The following is a 13,526-nucleotide window of genomic DNA, read 5'->3' on the forward strand; positions in this document are numbered from 1 at the left end:
TTAGCAAATAGGCCAGGCTGAAGCGGTACGCACGGATCTGATCCGTTGGATCACGATCTGGCGGCTGAGGACGTAACGTTTCGCGATCTAATCTCGTACGTCGGTTCAAGATCGAGTGGCTTGGGAGAAAAGGGCACGCGGGGGCGGCGGCGCTCCATCGGAGTAGGCCGAACTCGGCCTTCCCGTGGTCAAATCGACCCGCGCCTGGGTCTGGGGTGATCTACACGCCATGCGTGATTCACCGGGGCTCTAAACGGCGCTCGGGGAGGTTCGGGGCGGTGCTAGCAGCTGCGGCGGCGGGTCTGCGGGTTGTGGTCGCCGGCGTGCGCGAGTCTAGGCAGCTAGGGTGCGCTACGGGCTAAACCAAAAAGCGTAACAGAGAGGGGAGGCGGGGGTGTGGCTCACCGAGGCCGGGATTGACCGGACGCGCGGCGCAGCAGTGTCGGCGGTGAGGTCCGGGCGGGGGCGCAGAGGCGGCGCTTGACCAGAGCTCGTGGGGGAGGCGCTGCAGAGGGAGTCCGGTCCTGTTGATCCACGGGGAAGATCCGCGCAGGCCCTGCGGAGGTGCAGAGGGGGTTAGCTGAGCCTGAGCTGCGCCAGCGGCGAGGAATTGCGGCGGCGGGCCGTGTTACCTGCAACGGTGGTTCGGGCGAGATTCCGGCACAGTGAGGACCGGGGTCGGGGAAGGAGTACTCGGATGGCTTCCTGGTGCCGAGGCGGAGTTGCTGCAGCAGTTTGCAGGGGCTTGGGGGCGGTGGCGCAGCGTGGCCGCGACGGCGCGGAGGCCTCTTCGCGGCGGAGCTGTGCGGTGGTGGTGCTGCGGTGCAGAGGTGGCGGCTGCGGGATGGGAGGAGGTCCGGGGTGCGGTGCCAAATAAAGGGATCCCGGGATCCTGGGCGTGCGTGCCCGTTGCGAGCGCGGCGGAAATCGCGGGCTTGACTCCGCGCGGTGAAAGCGGATCGCGAGTAACCGCTCTGCATGATCCTGGCTCGGTGGTGAAGCTTCTAGAAGGAGGAAGGACGTGGTGTGGCTGGCCAGTGGGCCTCGGGCGCGCGCACGGGGCAAGCGGGGCCACGGGCAGCAAGAGGGCAAGCGGAGCTCGGGTCTGAGCAGGGGAGCTCGGGCGCGAGGTGGAAGAAAGGAAAGGGGAAGAAAGGCGCCGACAGATGGGACCGGACAGTCAGAGAGAGAGGACGACGCGCGCGGCTGAAGCAGCGGCGAGCTGGGCCGAGCGGGAGGAGGGGCGCGCACAGCGCGGGCTGGCCAGCGCGGGGGAAGCTGGGCCGCGGGGGTGGGCTGCGCGGGGGAGGAAGCGGGCCGGCTGGGGAGGTGGTCCGGGCTGCTGCGGGGGCTTGGGCTGGGCCGGTTGAGCGGGACGGGCCACGGGAAAGAGAGGAGCTCGGGCTGGGTGCTGGGTTTGGGTTTCTTTCTCCTTTTCTATTTCTATTTCTAAACAACTCAAACCTATTTGAATTCAAATTCAAATTTGAATTCAACTCTAACACTCAAACAAAATGAACAATGCACCAACATGTATGCAACAACAAAATTTTTAACTTAGACAAATTTTAAATACTTGTGGAACGAAAATTAGATTAAATCCAAGACTAAACATATAAACCTTAGAAAATTAAATAAAATCAATTAAATTTATTATTAAATGCTGAAATTTAAATTAGGGTGTTACACGAGGGGAGGACAACCGGCGCGATGAGGACTGGGCGGATCTTGAGCGGCGTGTCACTGCGAGGACCGGGCAGGCCGGCGGGATCCTTGGAGGCGGAGGGCGCGTCGGGGGCACTGGCGGCGGAGGGGGCGTCGGGGATCCTTGGAGGCGGAGGGGCGTCGGGTTTGGAGGCGCTGTCGGCGCACAGGGTCGGGAGGGGGAGCGCGTGGCCGCAGGGGAATCCGAGGGAGGAAAAAAAAGGTGGATCCCACACATTTAACCCCAATAAGCCTCTCTTGGTAGGAATAGTTTTTTGGGTGGGTTAGATGAATCTAAGGCCAGTCTCAGTGGGAGTGTTATCGACACAGTTATCAAGACTGGAATCTTAAAAACTATACCAATAGAGTGTCATGGTGTGACACTCCTCTCATATTTTATGACACTTCTTCTCTCTCCTCATACTATTGGTACATGCATATTAGTAAATTTAATGTCCATAACACTCTTATGACACTTCCACTGAGATTGGCCTAACCCACCCTGTTTGGGTATTTTTGGCTTAGATGAGCCACAAAAAACCAACTCTAACTCTAACCCTAATATTCAAACAGGGCCTATGATGAAGACACAAATTTTTTTTTGAGGGGATGCCTTCATGGCTGACTTTATTGATTATGGAATATGATTACATCATTTGCCAAAGTAGCAATGAGAAAACTAGGCGGCTCATCGGCCCAAGTACAAGAAGTCCTATTGACGAAAGAGTTTTTTGCTAACTCATGTGCTACTTGGTTGGCATCCCTATTACAATGCTCTATAGAGATTGAACTAAAAGTCATCCAAATTGATAAGAATTTATCATAAAATGTCGCTGTTGTAGTTGTTGAGAAATCCTCTCGTATTGTAGCTACAACCTGCATACAATCCGAGTTAACGATAATCCTATTGCAACCAACCTGCTCCGCAAGATGAAGCCCATCCAGCAACGCATAAGCCTCCGCCATAGGTGCGTCACCGTATCTTTGCCCCATGGCAACAACTCCACCTGTATGATCTCTAATAATCGCACCCATAGTGCCTGTGCTTGTTTCTTCACTATAGCTCCCATCAATTAAGTTTAACAAAATCTTCAATTGGCCTCTTCCGGCCCTCCTCTCGGAGTCTTGGGCCTCCTTCTTAGTGGCGTTAACGACGAAGACACAGTTAATCAAAAAAAGCTTTCATTAATGGGAACATATTAGGTGCAAACCAATCTCTCCGTACAAACTATGAAAACTTCAATCTGAATCATCGGATCAACATCCAAGGGGCAATTTAGACCCGCCCTTGGATTGGGTAATCACACTTTTGCAAATCCCCCCTCCCACCTCCCTGCGCCCCTCCTCTTGTATGTTAATCTGATGGCTCATATTAAAGTTTCCATAGTTTGCACGAAGAGATTGGTTTGCGCCTAATATATTCCCTTCGCTAATAAGCTGCAAATATTTAGACATAAATAAGCAATTCTTTGTGAGCCAGGCCAATTGGACCGTACACTAGTCCGAGCGAAACCGCAACATCTTTTTTTTTCCTCCGTCGTCTACCGCTCCGGCCCAATCCGCTCACACTTCACCTGTCTCTCTGTCTCCCCCCTCTCGTCGGCGCCGAGATGCTTCGGGGCCCCGCCGCCGCCCTCCTCCGCCGCCTCGCCCCTCACGTCTCCTGCGGTGCCACTCACCGGCGCGTCCCTCCTCCAATCACCTCCTCCCTCCTGGCCCGCTTCTCGTCTGCCCCGACCACCTCCCCGTCCTCGCCGCCTTCGTCGTCCTCAGCCGCCGGCCGCGACGAGGCGGCGGATGAAGAAGAATCGCCCGAGATCTCCAATGGTGATGCCGGTGCCCGGCTCAGCATCGCCGTCGACCGCTCCGGCCTCTACAACCCACCAGGTCCGCTCCGCCTCTGTTTCTTTCAGTCCCCGTGCCACGCGCCCAAGTGTGTGGGTTTAGGGTTCCTAATGGTAGATGCATTGTCAATGCGGCAGAGCACTCGCACGAGCCGTCGTCGGACTCCGAACTCGTCAAGCACCTCAAGAGCATCATAAAGGTGCCTCGATTTGTTTCTCTGTTAGTCTCTGGTGCTCGCAATGCGGAAATGCGAATCGCCCATTTTGATGTGACTGTGGTGGTGTCAGTTTCGAAGTGGTCCGATCAGCGTAGCTGAATACATGGAGGAGGTGCTGACGAACCCGCAATCTGGATTCTATATCAACCGGGATGTGTTTGGGGAGGGGGGAGACTTCATTACCTCGCCAGAGGTCAGCCAAATGTTTGGAGAGGTAACTGGTGCAGTGGTACTCATTAATTGATTGCTTTGACAACACTAATATGAAGAGCATCAGTATGCTGTATAACTACTTAATCACAGTGCAGTAATGAATCATGTGTTTCAAGTAATAAAAATGGCAACCGTAAAAGGCATGCTATTTTTTGAAGTCAAGAAGGCGCTGATGAGATTCATAAAACTAATTGTGCTGTTATTCCATATCTGTGTTGCAAATAGTATTACTTATCAGACACTGATAGTATAAGTATGGTATACTTCTACAGTGGGTGTTCTTGAACTGCTGAATTATTGTTTTTGTGCTACAATGTTGATAAAAGAACCTAATGGCATTTATTGCCTCAGATGATTGGCGTATGGGCAATGTGCCTCTGGGAGCAAATGGGACGGCCGGAGAAGGTGAATATGATTGAGCTTGGCCCAGGACGGGGAACCCTCTTGGCTGATTTACTTCGTGTATGTTTTCTATCTTGCATCTATCAGCTATTGAATTTCCATTGTCCTGCTCTAAGTGGATGTCTCCATTTCAACAGGGTTCAGCAAAGTTTGTTAATTTCACCAAGGCACTCAACATTAACTTGGTTGAGTGCAGCCCTACATTGCAAAAAATTCAGTATAATACTTTGAAATGTGAAGATGAACCTGTTGATGATGGCAAAATAACAGTTAGCAAGCTTTGTGGAGCCCCTGTTTGTTGGCATGCCTCCCTCGAACAGGTTCCTTCAGGATGTATGAGGCTCTTTTCATTTAGAACTGGCTGTTTAATCAATAACTTTTTTAAAATTATTGATCTCTATAGGTATTTTTATGATGTCATTCACCTTAAGGTATTTTTGTGAAATCTATGAGGCATTTTACCACATGACATTAGGAAAAATTGTGCAGTTCTATAATTTTATTGCGGTACAGAGTGTGCCTTCATATATATCATGGAGCAACAGTATCGGTTTATGAGACTGCATTTTACTTCTCTATGGAATAGCAACGATAACACAGCTATTGGCTCAACTTACTGTGAAATATTTTAGTTTCGGAGGAAATAGGACTTAACCCCACTCTTGTAGCTAAGGTGGAGTTGAGGCTCGAGCCCAAGTGTTGGTACACCACATAACTTGATCTCAAAGCATATATCTCACCATTGCTAATTTACTTGGTTAGTTACTTTATGCATGGAATATGCATAATATTTAACCTGCTGTCTTTATTTCAAGTATCACTGTATCAGACACTTTTTTCTTTGCAACTGTTTACCGTCATGTATTTGGCTTTCTTCAAGTTTATTTCTTTTACACTTCTCAATGGGGTTTTCTTATGTTTCCTTTATCTGTAACTTTCATATATGCAGCGCCAACTATAATTATTGCACATGAATTCTATGATGCCTTACCAATCCATCAATTTCAGGTTTGTTTCTGTAGTTAGTTATATTTGAGTTCTTATGGCTCTTATCTACTCACCAGAATATTTTGTAGTCCCTGGACTGAATAATATTTTTCTTTTTCTTTTTTTGCAGAAAGCATCACGTGGCTGGTCCGAAAAGATGGTGGATCTTGCAGAAGACTCTTCGTGAGTTTTACCAAATGTGTTTATGTGTTCTTAATCTTAAGGAAATGTGTAATGCTAACTGCTGCAGCAGGTTTCGCTTTGTTCTGTCTCCCCATCCTACAGCTTCTTTACTTTACCTCTCCAAGCGTTGTGGATGGGCTAGCTCTGAGGAGCTTGAGAAGGTTGAGCATATTGAAGTCTGCCCCAAGGCAATGGAGCTTACTGAACAAATTGCAGATAGAATTAGTTCAGATGGCGGAGGTGCTCTCATTATTGACTATGGCAAAGATGGAATAGTATCTGATAGTCTCCAGGTTTGGATTTTAAAACCATTTCATTATTACCTGACTTGAACTCAATATGTTGTTGACTGTTTAGTACACTGTGACATAAACTCTTAAAGTCTAGTAGCTAGTCTATTTTGATTTTGGTGGCACAATACTCTCTATAGTCACAAAAGGTGGTGTTTTGGTATACGTGCAGTCAAACTTGCTGTTGTGGTTGATATCCCTGAATATTTAGATTGGATACATGGAAAATGATTCTTGATTGTTTGTGCTGAGACGTACTTCCACAATATTGATGCTATTAAGCTGTGTGTTTGAGACTGGAACGAGTAATACATAAATTCAGGCCCTAAACTTCTGCATTATTTGATACACAAATAGTTATTCTTATTGAGCTTTGTCGTATCTTTGAGTGATAGCAATAACATTATGTATTGATAATGGTTTGGTCGCTAACTAAAATAAATGCAGGCAATCCGTAAACACAAGTTTGTCCACATTTTAGATGACCCTGGCTCTGCTGATCTGAGTGCCTATATCGACTTTGCTTCAATCAGGCACTCTGCTCTGGAAGCTTCAGGTGCGCTCTATGGTTGTTAACTTTTCTACTTATAATACTGTTCATGTTGAGACTGAATTTTGTTACACAGATTTTTTTTTTGACGATTTCTGCAGATGATATCTCAGTCCATGGGCCAATGACTCAATCCCAGTTCTTGGGTTCTCTTGGTATCAACTTCAGAGTAGAAGCTCTCCTGCAAAATTGCACTGAGGAGCAGGCAGAATCATTGAGAACGGGCTACTGGCGGCTAGTTGGGGATGGGGAAGCCCCATTCTGGGAAGGCCCTGAGGACCAGACGCCTATTGGAATGGGCACTAGGTACTTGGCCATGGCCATTGTCAACAAGAAGCAGGGCACGCCCGTTCCATTTGAGTGAAAAACAGGCGTAGCTTTCCTTGTTTAGTGTATCCACTAGTGAAATAACTTGACTGTTGTAACCCCCACTGCCCTGCCGAGGGATTTTGATAATCAGTCCAGACAAAGGATAATTTAGCTCAACTTCCTCCGATCACACAAAACATCACGTCATCATGATGTATGCTGCTTTGTTCTTTTTTCTGCAGTAAAGATGTGCTGTACTGTACCTACTCGATTGATCCAATTCATAATTGTGCTGACCTGATGACCTCTTGTCATTATAATGTTTTCCTCTTGTCAAATTGTTGTGTTCTCTATGTCAGCGCCTGCTGTCATTCCAGGTGCGCACCCTTGAGGAAGCAGCGTGCACATTGCTGTGTCCTCCAGGGTCAGCCTGTTCAGATGGCTTGGTGGCCAGGCCAGGGCCTCTGTTTCGGAACTTTGCTGTTGCCTTTTTCCCGCCGGGGCCATAGATTAGCATTGACCATTTTACCCCGTGCAACGCGGCTGCTTCGCTTGCGTACGAGCAAAAGCACCCGGCATGCGTCAATGCACGTCTAGTTGTCTATCTACCGTGCTACCAGTTCAAGTCGTCCAGTCAAAACCGCATACTAAAAAATCCACTTCAAAGCCTGCAAATTTCCGGTCAATTTAGTTTTATCCGGCCGTACCAACTCCGCACACTCTTTGACATCGTGTAACCGCAGCCACCGTAAAATAAAAACGAAACGAAAATTACACGTAGACTCTCAGCAACCGCTGCATTAGACTACTGGCCGTCTATTACCGACGGAACGGATCACACGGGCCAGCAGTCGGAATCCGTCTGCACGGAGGCTGCCGTCGGTAAGACGGAGAGAACACGCGGCAATTGTTTGACAAATCGGACGACGTAAAGCCGAGGGAAAAAAAAGAAGAGGTGGGGTGGCTGAAAACGGCCTGAAACCGTCCACCACGGGCGAAAAGAGCATCAACCGAACCGTCGCCGGAATGTTTTATTCTATGCCGAACGTCATGACTTGGGTAAAGCACCCATCCTTCCTTGGCCTAAACAACGTCCGCGTCACACCGTGCGTGAAGAGCAGATGGACCCCCCGGGGGAAAGGAAACTGCTCCATCCTTTCCTTTCGTTTCATTTCATTCGCAATCACCGGATTAAGACTGGTGCTGATCGATGATGTTACCGCGAAGATGGCGCGCCGCTTGGGTCCCGCAATATATAACTACTACATGTTAGTAGTTTGCACGAGTAAGAGCGATGGCGTTACCGAATGGTACTCCCCGCGTTCCAAATTGCAGGTTGTTTTAACTTCCTAATACATGACACCAACTGTAATTTCTTTTTTTTTTTTTTGCACCTTGTGACTTGTGAGTGTCACTAAGGCACTAGTCAACTGTGGCGTAGGGACCAGCAGGGAGCCGTACGCCTCCTCCCTGTGTTCCGATAATCTGGTGGGGGATCTTGATCCCGCCTAAAATACCCGCCCCTAACTAACTCCGCTGATTTGCCACGCGGGGCCCACGTGTCGAGATCAGGAGCCGTGGCAATCCTTTTCCAATGGCTCTCAACTCTTCCCCGCGTGTCGGGGAACGACCTTGGCGCCAATGTCAAGCTCGCCTCTCTCTGTCTCCTCGGGAGGAAAAACGGAGGCGGCGGTCGGAGGGCACCAGCCGAAAGCGCGCGACAGGCGCCACCGCGGGTCGCCGCCGCGCGACCCCACCGGTGTCCTCCTGCCCCCCGCTGCCGACACGGCGGCACCCCCGCGGCCGGCCGGCGGACAGATTCCGATCCCATCCGTCGCCCGCCCCCGACAGCGACGCCGGAACCGCAGCGCCCACCACCACCGGGGAGGGGACCCGAAGGAAAGAAAGATCACATGAGCAAGTCCACTCGCACGCACAGCACAGGCAAGCACCACAGCGCCCGCCCGGAACAAGGCCCGGAGACATTGCAGATTAGGAATGAGCACGAAAAGAATCATCATTCATCTGCACGAGTTCCGGACAAAATACATCCATTGATCCATGTTCCCATCCATCCATCCATCCGTCACACGTGCGAGCAATCGGAATCGCCACAAACCGGGAGGAATTTACACGCGTTCCTTCCTACTTCTAGGAGCAAAAGCGGGGGGGGGGGGGGGGGGGGGGGGGGCAGCCAAGACACATGACAGGGAGAGGACTAAGGCACTACTGCACTGCAGCTACTAAAGATGCTAATAAGGATTAACACCGCTATCTGTCCCAAAAGAGAACAATTGACAGGCGGCAAAAGAGCGAGGACTAAGCTAAGAACGTCGCCTTCTTCTTTGTTAGAGATGCTACTACTTGCTTGGGGGACCCCGGCTGTCGGTCAGAATCTGGTTAGGTGCCGGATCAGGAGGAGGCGATCCCGGGCTCCAGCTCCGGGGCGAAGCCGTGCGCCGCCGCCGGCATTTGATCCTCCCACACCAAACCGACCTCGTACTCGGGAACATACTCCTGCGAATCACACGTGCGCAAGGTGTGAGCAGCCGCCGGTCTAAATTTATACCCTGCTTCTAGAGCAATGGATCGGGATCGGAATTTCACCTCAAGCTTGAGAACAAGCTCCTTCGCGGTAGGAGCCGAGATGATGATGCGCCGCGCGTCCTCCTTTATAAACCCTTCGTTCACGGCCATGTCGATGAAGGATAGCAGCGGGTCGTAGAACCCGTCCACGTTCAGAAGTCCGACCTGGTGAATATTTACAGTCAGTTAAAATACAAATTTCCCAGAGGTGAATGGTTGCTGGTTATGGAAGAATCAGAAGGTTATGACTTATGAAGCTGTGTGAACTATTGACGACTGGTAGCCTATTCCTGACAGGAAGGATTATGTAGGGCCAATAATCCCAGTTGATACAATACTGCACTATGCCACCATTTTATCAATTTGATGGGGCCCAGCAGGCTCCAATAATAGTAACGGCTGACGAATCAGAGTCGATAACAATTGGATTGATTGTTCAAATCTTTCATCTATCTATCATTTGTGGCTCACCAACGCTGGGCAATTGTTTAGAGAAGTTGCCAACTACACATTCCTTTTCAAATGCCAAGTTTGACTGGTACAAGATCCCCCGGAATCAACCTATTAGCTGTGTCCAAATATTCATAAGGAATTGAGTGGACAAAGCGTATAAACAACAGAGAGTGCAGATCGCATGCTCCCCCAACTAAGTTCTAATTAACATCTGTGGATGTTTGGCTAACTAAACTAAACTAATAATTCAGCAATTTGTCTCTGGACATCCAAAACCCCAGCCATTCACATGGGCGCACCATGCGCCACGAAGCCATGATCAAGGCAAGATGTTCATAAAAGATCACAGTATCTCTAATCAAACGACTTTGTGATAAACTAGTGGGAAACAGAGTTTGATAGGACAGAAGGAATCCTGAAACTTGGAGGCACTGCACATGACCCTAAATTATTGAGCGCCCATGAGTAAGTTTTGGTTTGGATGCAACAAGGTATCAGAATTAGTCGTTACCGGCTTCTTATGGATTCCTAGTTGTGCCCAGGTGATGACCTCAAGCAACTCCTCCAGAGTGCCGTAGCCACCTGCAATGTGACGCAAGGGAGTGTGTCAAGTTTGGCACCCCAGGACAATCAGTTCACAAGAAAAATGTTGTGATTTGACTAAACAACCATACCAGGTAATGCTATGAAAGCATCAGCAAATCGAGCCATCTCAGCTTTCCTCTCGTGCATACCGGAGACCGCCCTTACTTCCCCAACAGGTTCACCAGTTACCTGCAAAAGAAGAAACTTGGAATCTAAACATCTGACACTCTTTTAAATACTCCACTGAAATTAGAAATGCATCACTAATCCCTGGACAGATATGAATGTATGTTTCAGGTATGTCAATGCATGGCAATAATGGTTATACGGTGAGCTCATCCTTCATATTAGAAAACATAAGACTAGTTCCACATAATGTGCTCGTCAAGGATGCCGACCAAGAGGATTCACACAGGGACCAAGGGGGTGTTTAGTTGGTGAAAAAGTTTGGGTTTGGCTACTGTAGCAAATTTCGTTGTTATTTGACAATTAATGTCCAATCATAGATTAATTAATATCATTAGATTCATCTCGTAGAAATCAGTTAGACTATGTAATTAGTTATTTTTTTCAACTTCATTTAATGCTCCATGCATGTGTCCGAAAATTCAATGTGACAGATACTGCGCAAATTATTTTGGGAACTAAACGCAGCCCAAATCTACTTTCAACATAAGAAAGTGCAGGTGCCGTGCAAGAGGTAAAGAAGTAAAGAACACACGCTAGTTACTAAGGCCCTGTTTAGATCCGATCCCGTAAACCCGTAAACGCAAAAAAAAAAACGTCATATCGAATGTTTCGACACATGCATGGGAGTACTAAATGAAGTCTATTTATAAAATTTTTTGCATGGATGGGCTGTAAATCGCGAGACGAATCTAATGAGCCTACTTAACCCATGGTTCGCAACAGTGATGCTACAGTAACCATCTGTTAGTTATTGATTAATCATGGATTAATTAGCATCATTAGATTCGTCTCGTGATTTACAACCTATCTGTGCAAAAAGTTTTGTAAATAGACTTCATTTAGTACTTCAAATTAGTAAAATTCTTTTACAAAAAAATTTTGCAACGAAACTAAACACGGCCTAACATGCAAATCCAGTAAAAACTTCAGAGCAAGCAAGTGCAGTAGTGCAGTAAAATCTTAAAAGCCTGAATATCTATTGAAGTGCAGTACGTAATGTTTTAGGTCAGGAGCATTAGTTTAATGTGATGGACATAAATGCATCATGTCCCCCTACACAAAAGGTCCCTTGTTATTGGTACTTGTTCAGATGCACGCAGTGTGATCACAGGCATCACACGAAAGGTTCCAGACATGCATTCCAAAACAAAACCAGCACACAGCAGCAGTCAAATGCAAGTCTCCTAGATGTACAAGAGGAAGCTCACCTCTCTGGGCATCAAGGATCTTGGGATGACCCTGCAATCAAGAAAAGAGGGGAAGCAGAAAGACACATCAGTTTCCAGCATGAAGCAGTCAAGCAGGTAGAAGCACCAGGCCATGGCCTTTCCCATTGCAGGAAAACTGGCAAGCCAGGAGCTAGCTCAGGCTAGGCACGGCACAGCTTGAGACAGTCTAGAGAGCAGCAGACTTTGGACCGGAGCAAATAAACGCTGCACAATTATTAAGGCAAAGAAGAGAGGAGAAGATGGCAGTATAGCACTGCCTGCTGCCCCCCTTGCAAGTTGCAACTCGATGGACATTTGGAGAATGCAACCGAGTAGCCTTTCGGAGGCCAGGCCAAAAGGTGCTTCCACTCCTGTGAGTGATGAAGCCCAACCCAACCCAACCCAACCCAGTTGCATTCAAAATGGCTCCTGCTGAAATGATGCAGCAGGAGACTCGAACGTCTCCACGGCATGCCCAGGGGGCAGCGCCATGGCTGCGGCGATCAAAAGCTGCCATTTTGATACAAGAAGGCGCAGGAAGCGTGCACCCACGGCAGGAGCACTCATCAAGGAAGAGAGGAGCCTGGCATGCACGCGGCACAACTTGTCCAGACTCCAGAGGAAGAGAGAGAGAGAGAGAGCCGGGGAGGTTAGGATGCTCACCCAATCACATGGCGCCCCCCATCATGAACTGCATGAGAGACCAGCCCCATGAGGCCGATGGATCCGCCCCCGTAGACCAGGTCTATGCCCCTCTCCACCTGCACCAGGAAAAATCCATCCACTCATCGTCAACAATTCCCTCGAGAAATGCAGAAAAAACAAACGCTGATACTATTTATTGCGGATAAAATTGAATTGGGGTTTCGGTGCGCCGAGGAAAGAAGCAAAGATTGTTCATTTGGGGAGGCAAGTGAGGTCACCGCGCGCGGCAGCAATCCATCATAGTCCGTCCGCGGCGACCATTCAACTACGAGAGACCACCGCCCGAAACGGCAAAGGATCGCGGCGCCTTTCGGCTCCCCGGATGGCGAGCAGCCGAGCAAGGTTTGCCGCCGCGTCCCAGCCGGCGAGGCGCCCGCGCGCGCGCGCGGATACATGATCACACCAGGACGTGGCGTGCGCCACGGCAGCAAGCAGCTCTCGACGCAGCAGCAGGCGGCGGCACACGCCACCGCAGAGGCGCAATCGAGTGGAGCGAGAGGAGGCGCGAGATTGATCTGATTCCCCCGCAAAGATTGGATTTTTACGGGGGCTTCCGGCGCGTGAAGGCGGGGATTTTCCGGGGGGAGCTGAGGGGACGCGGCGGCCACGTACCAGCTCCTTGCCGAGCTCGACGGCGGCGTCCTGGTAGCTGGGCTTCCGGCCCTTGGCGCTGCCGCAGTACACGCAGATTCGCTGGAACCGGGACCGCCTCTCGCCGCCGTTCCCCGCCTGCGCGGCCGCGGCCGTGGCGGCTCCGGCGCCGCCGCCGCTCTTCTCGGCCACAGCCGCGTCCATTGCCATCGCCGCCGCCGCCGCCGTGCTGGAGGTGGGAGCCTGTAGCTGCCGATCGATGTCCGAACTCCGAAGAGGTGGTGGCGCCGAGGGAGTCGAGGGCCGCGCGGTTGTTTTGGGTAGGTGGGCGCGTGGGCGTAGCGGGTGCCGGGAGGGAAGGAGAGTAGGCAGCTGGGCAGGAGGTGGACACGGGAAATCGCGAGTGCTCCGACTCCGACGACTGGGACTGGGAAGGCTTTGCCGCCGCTGCTGCTGCCGTGGCCTGAGCTGTGAGCCGGATGGCGTGGGGGGACGCGTCAATTTATAGT

The 13,526-nt window shown here is 50.0% G+C and overlaps 2 protein-coding genes across 2 annotated transcripts; one reads left to right on the forward strand and one right to left on the reverse strand.

The window, feature by feature from the left end:
- Window positions 1-3,239: 3,239 nt before the first annotated feature.
- Window positions 3,240-7,014, forward strand: LOC120707237 (protein arginine methyltransferase NDUFAF7, mitochondrial-like). The gene is made up of 10 exons (XM_039992080.1): window positions 3,240-3,591; window positions 3,687-3,748; window positions 3,837-3,980; window positions 4,331-4,441; window positions 4,519-4,714; window positions 5,331-5,389; window positions 5,499-5,551; window positions 5,622-5,844; window positions 6,289-6,397; window positions 6,493-7,014. The coding sequence occupies exons 1-10, from the start codon at window positions 3,315-3,317 to the stop codon at window positions 6,753-6,755; spliced, it is 1,497 nt and encodes a 498-aa protein (XP_039848014.1). The 5' UTR covers window positions 3,240-3,314; the 3' UTR covers window positions 6,756-7,014.
- Window positions 7,015-8,699: 1,685 nt separating this feature from the next.
- LOC120707238 (cytokinin riboside 5'-monophosphate phosphoribohydrolase LOG) lies at window positions 8,700-13,227 on the reverse strand. The gene is made up of 7 exons (XM_039992081.1): window positions 13,039-13,227; window positions 12,385-12,482; window positions 11,722-11,752; window positions 10,414-10,513; window positions 10,251-10,321; window positions 9,308-9,451; window positions 8,700-9,217 (listed from the first exon to the last, which is right to left on the reverse strand). Exons 1-7 carry the CDS (start codon window positions 13,225-13,227, stop codon window positions 9,113-9,115), a joined length of 738 nt encoding a protein of 245 aa, XP_039848015.1. The 3' UTR covers window positions 8,700-9,112.
- Between the last annotated feature and the right edge of the window lie 299 nt (window positions 13,228-13,526).

This window comes from Panicum virgatum, chromosome 5K, assembly GCF_016808335.1.
Source record: "Panicum virgatum strain AP13 chromosome 5K, P.virgatum_v5, whole genome shotgun sequence".
In the NCBI taxonomy this organism is placed as follows: domain Eukaryota; kingdom Viridiplantae; phylum Streptophyta; class Magnoliopsida; order Poales; family Poaceae; genus Panicum; species Panicum virgatum.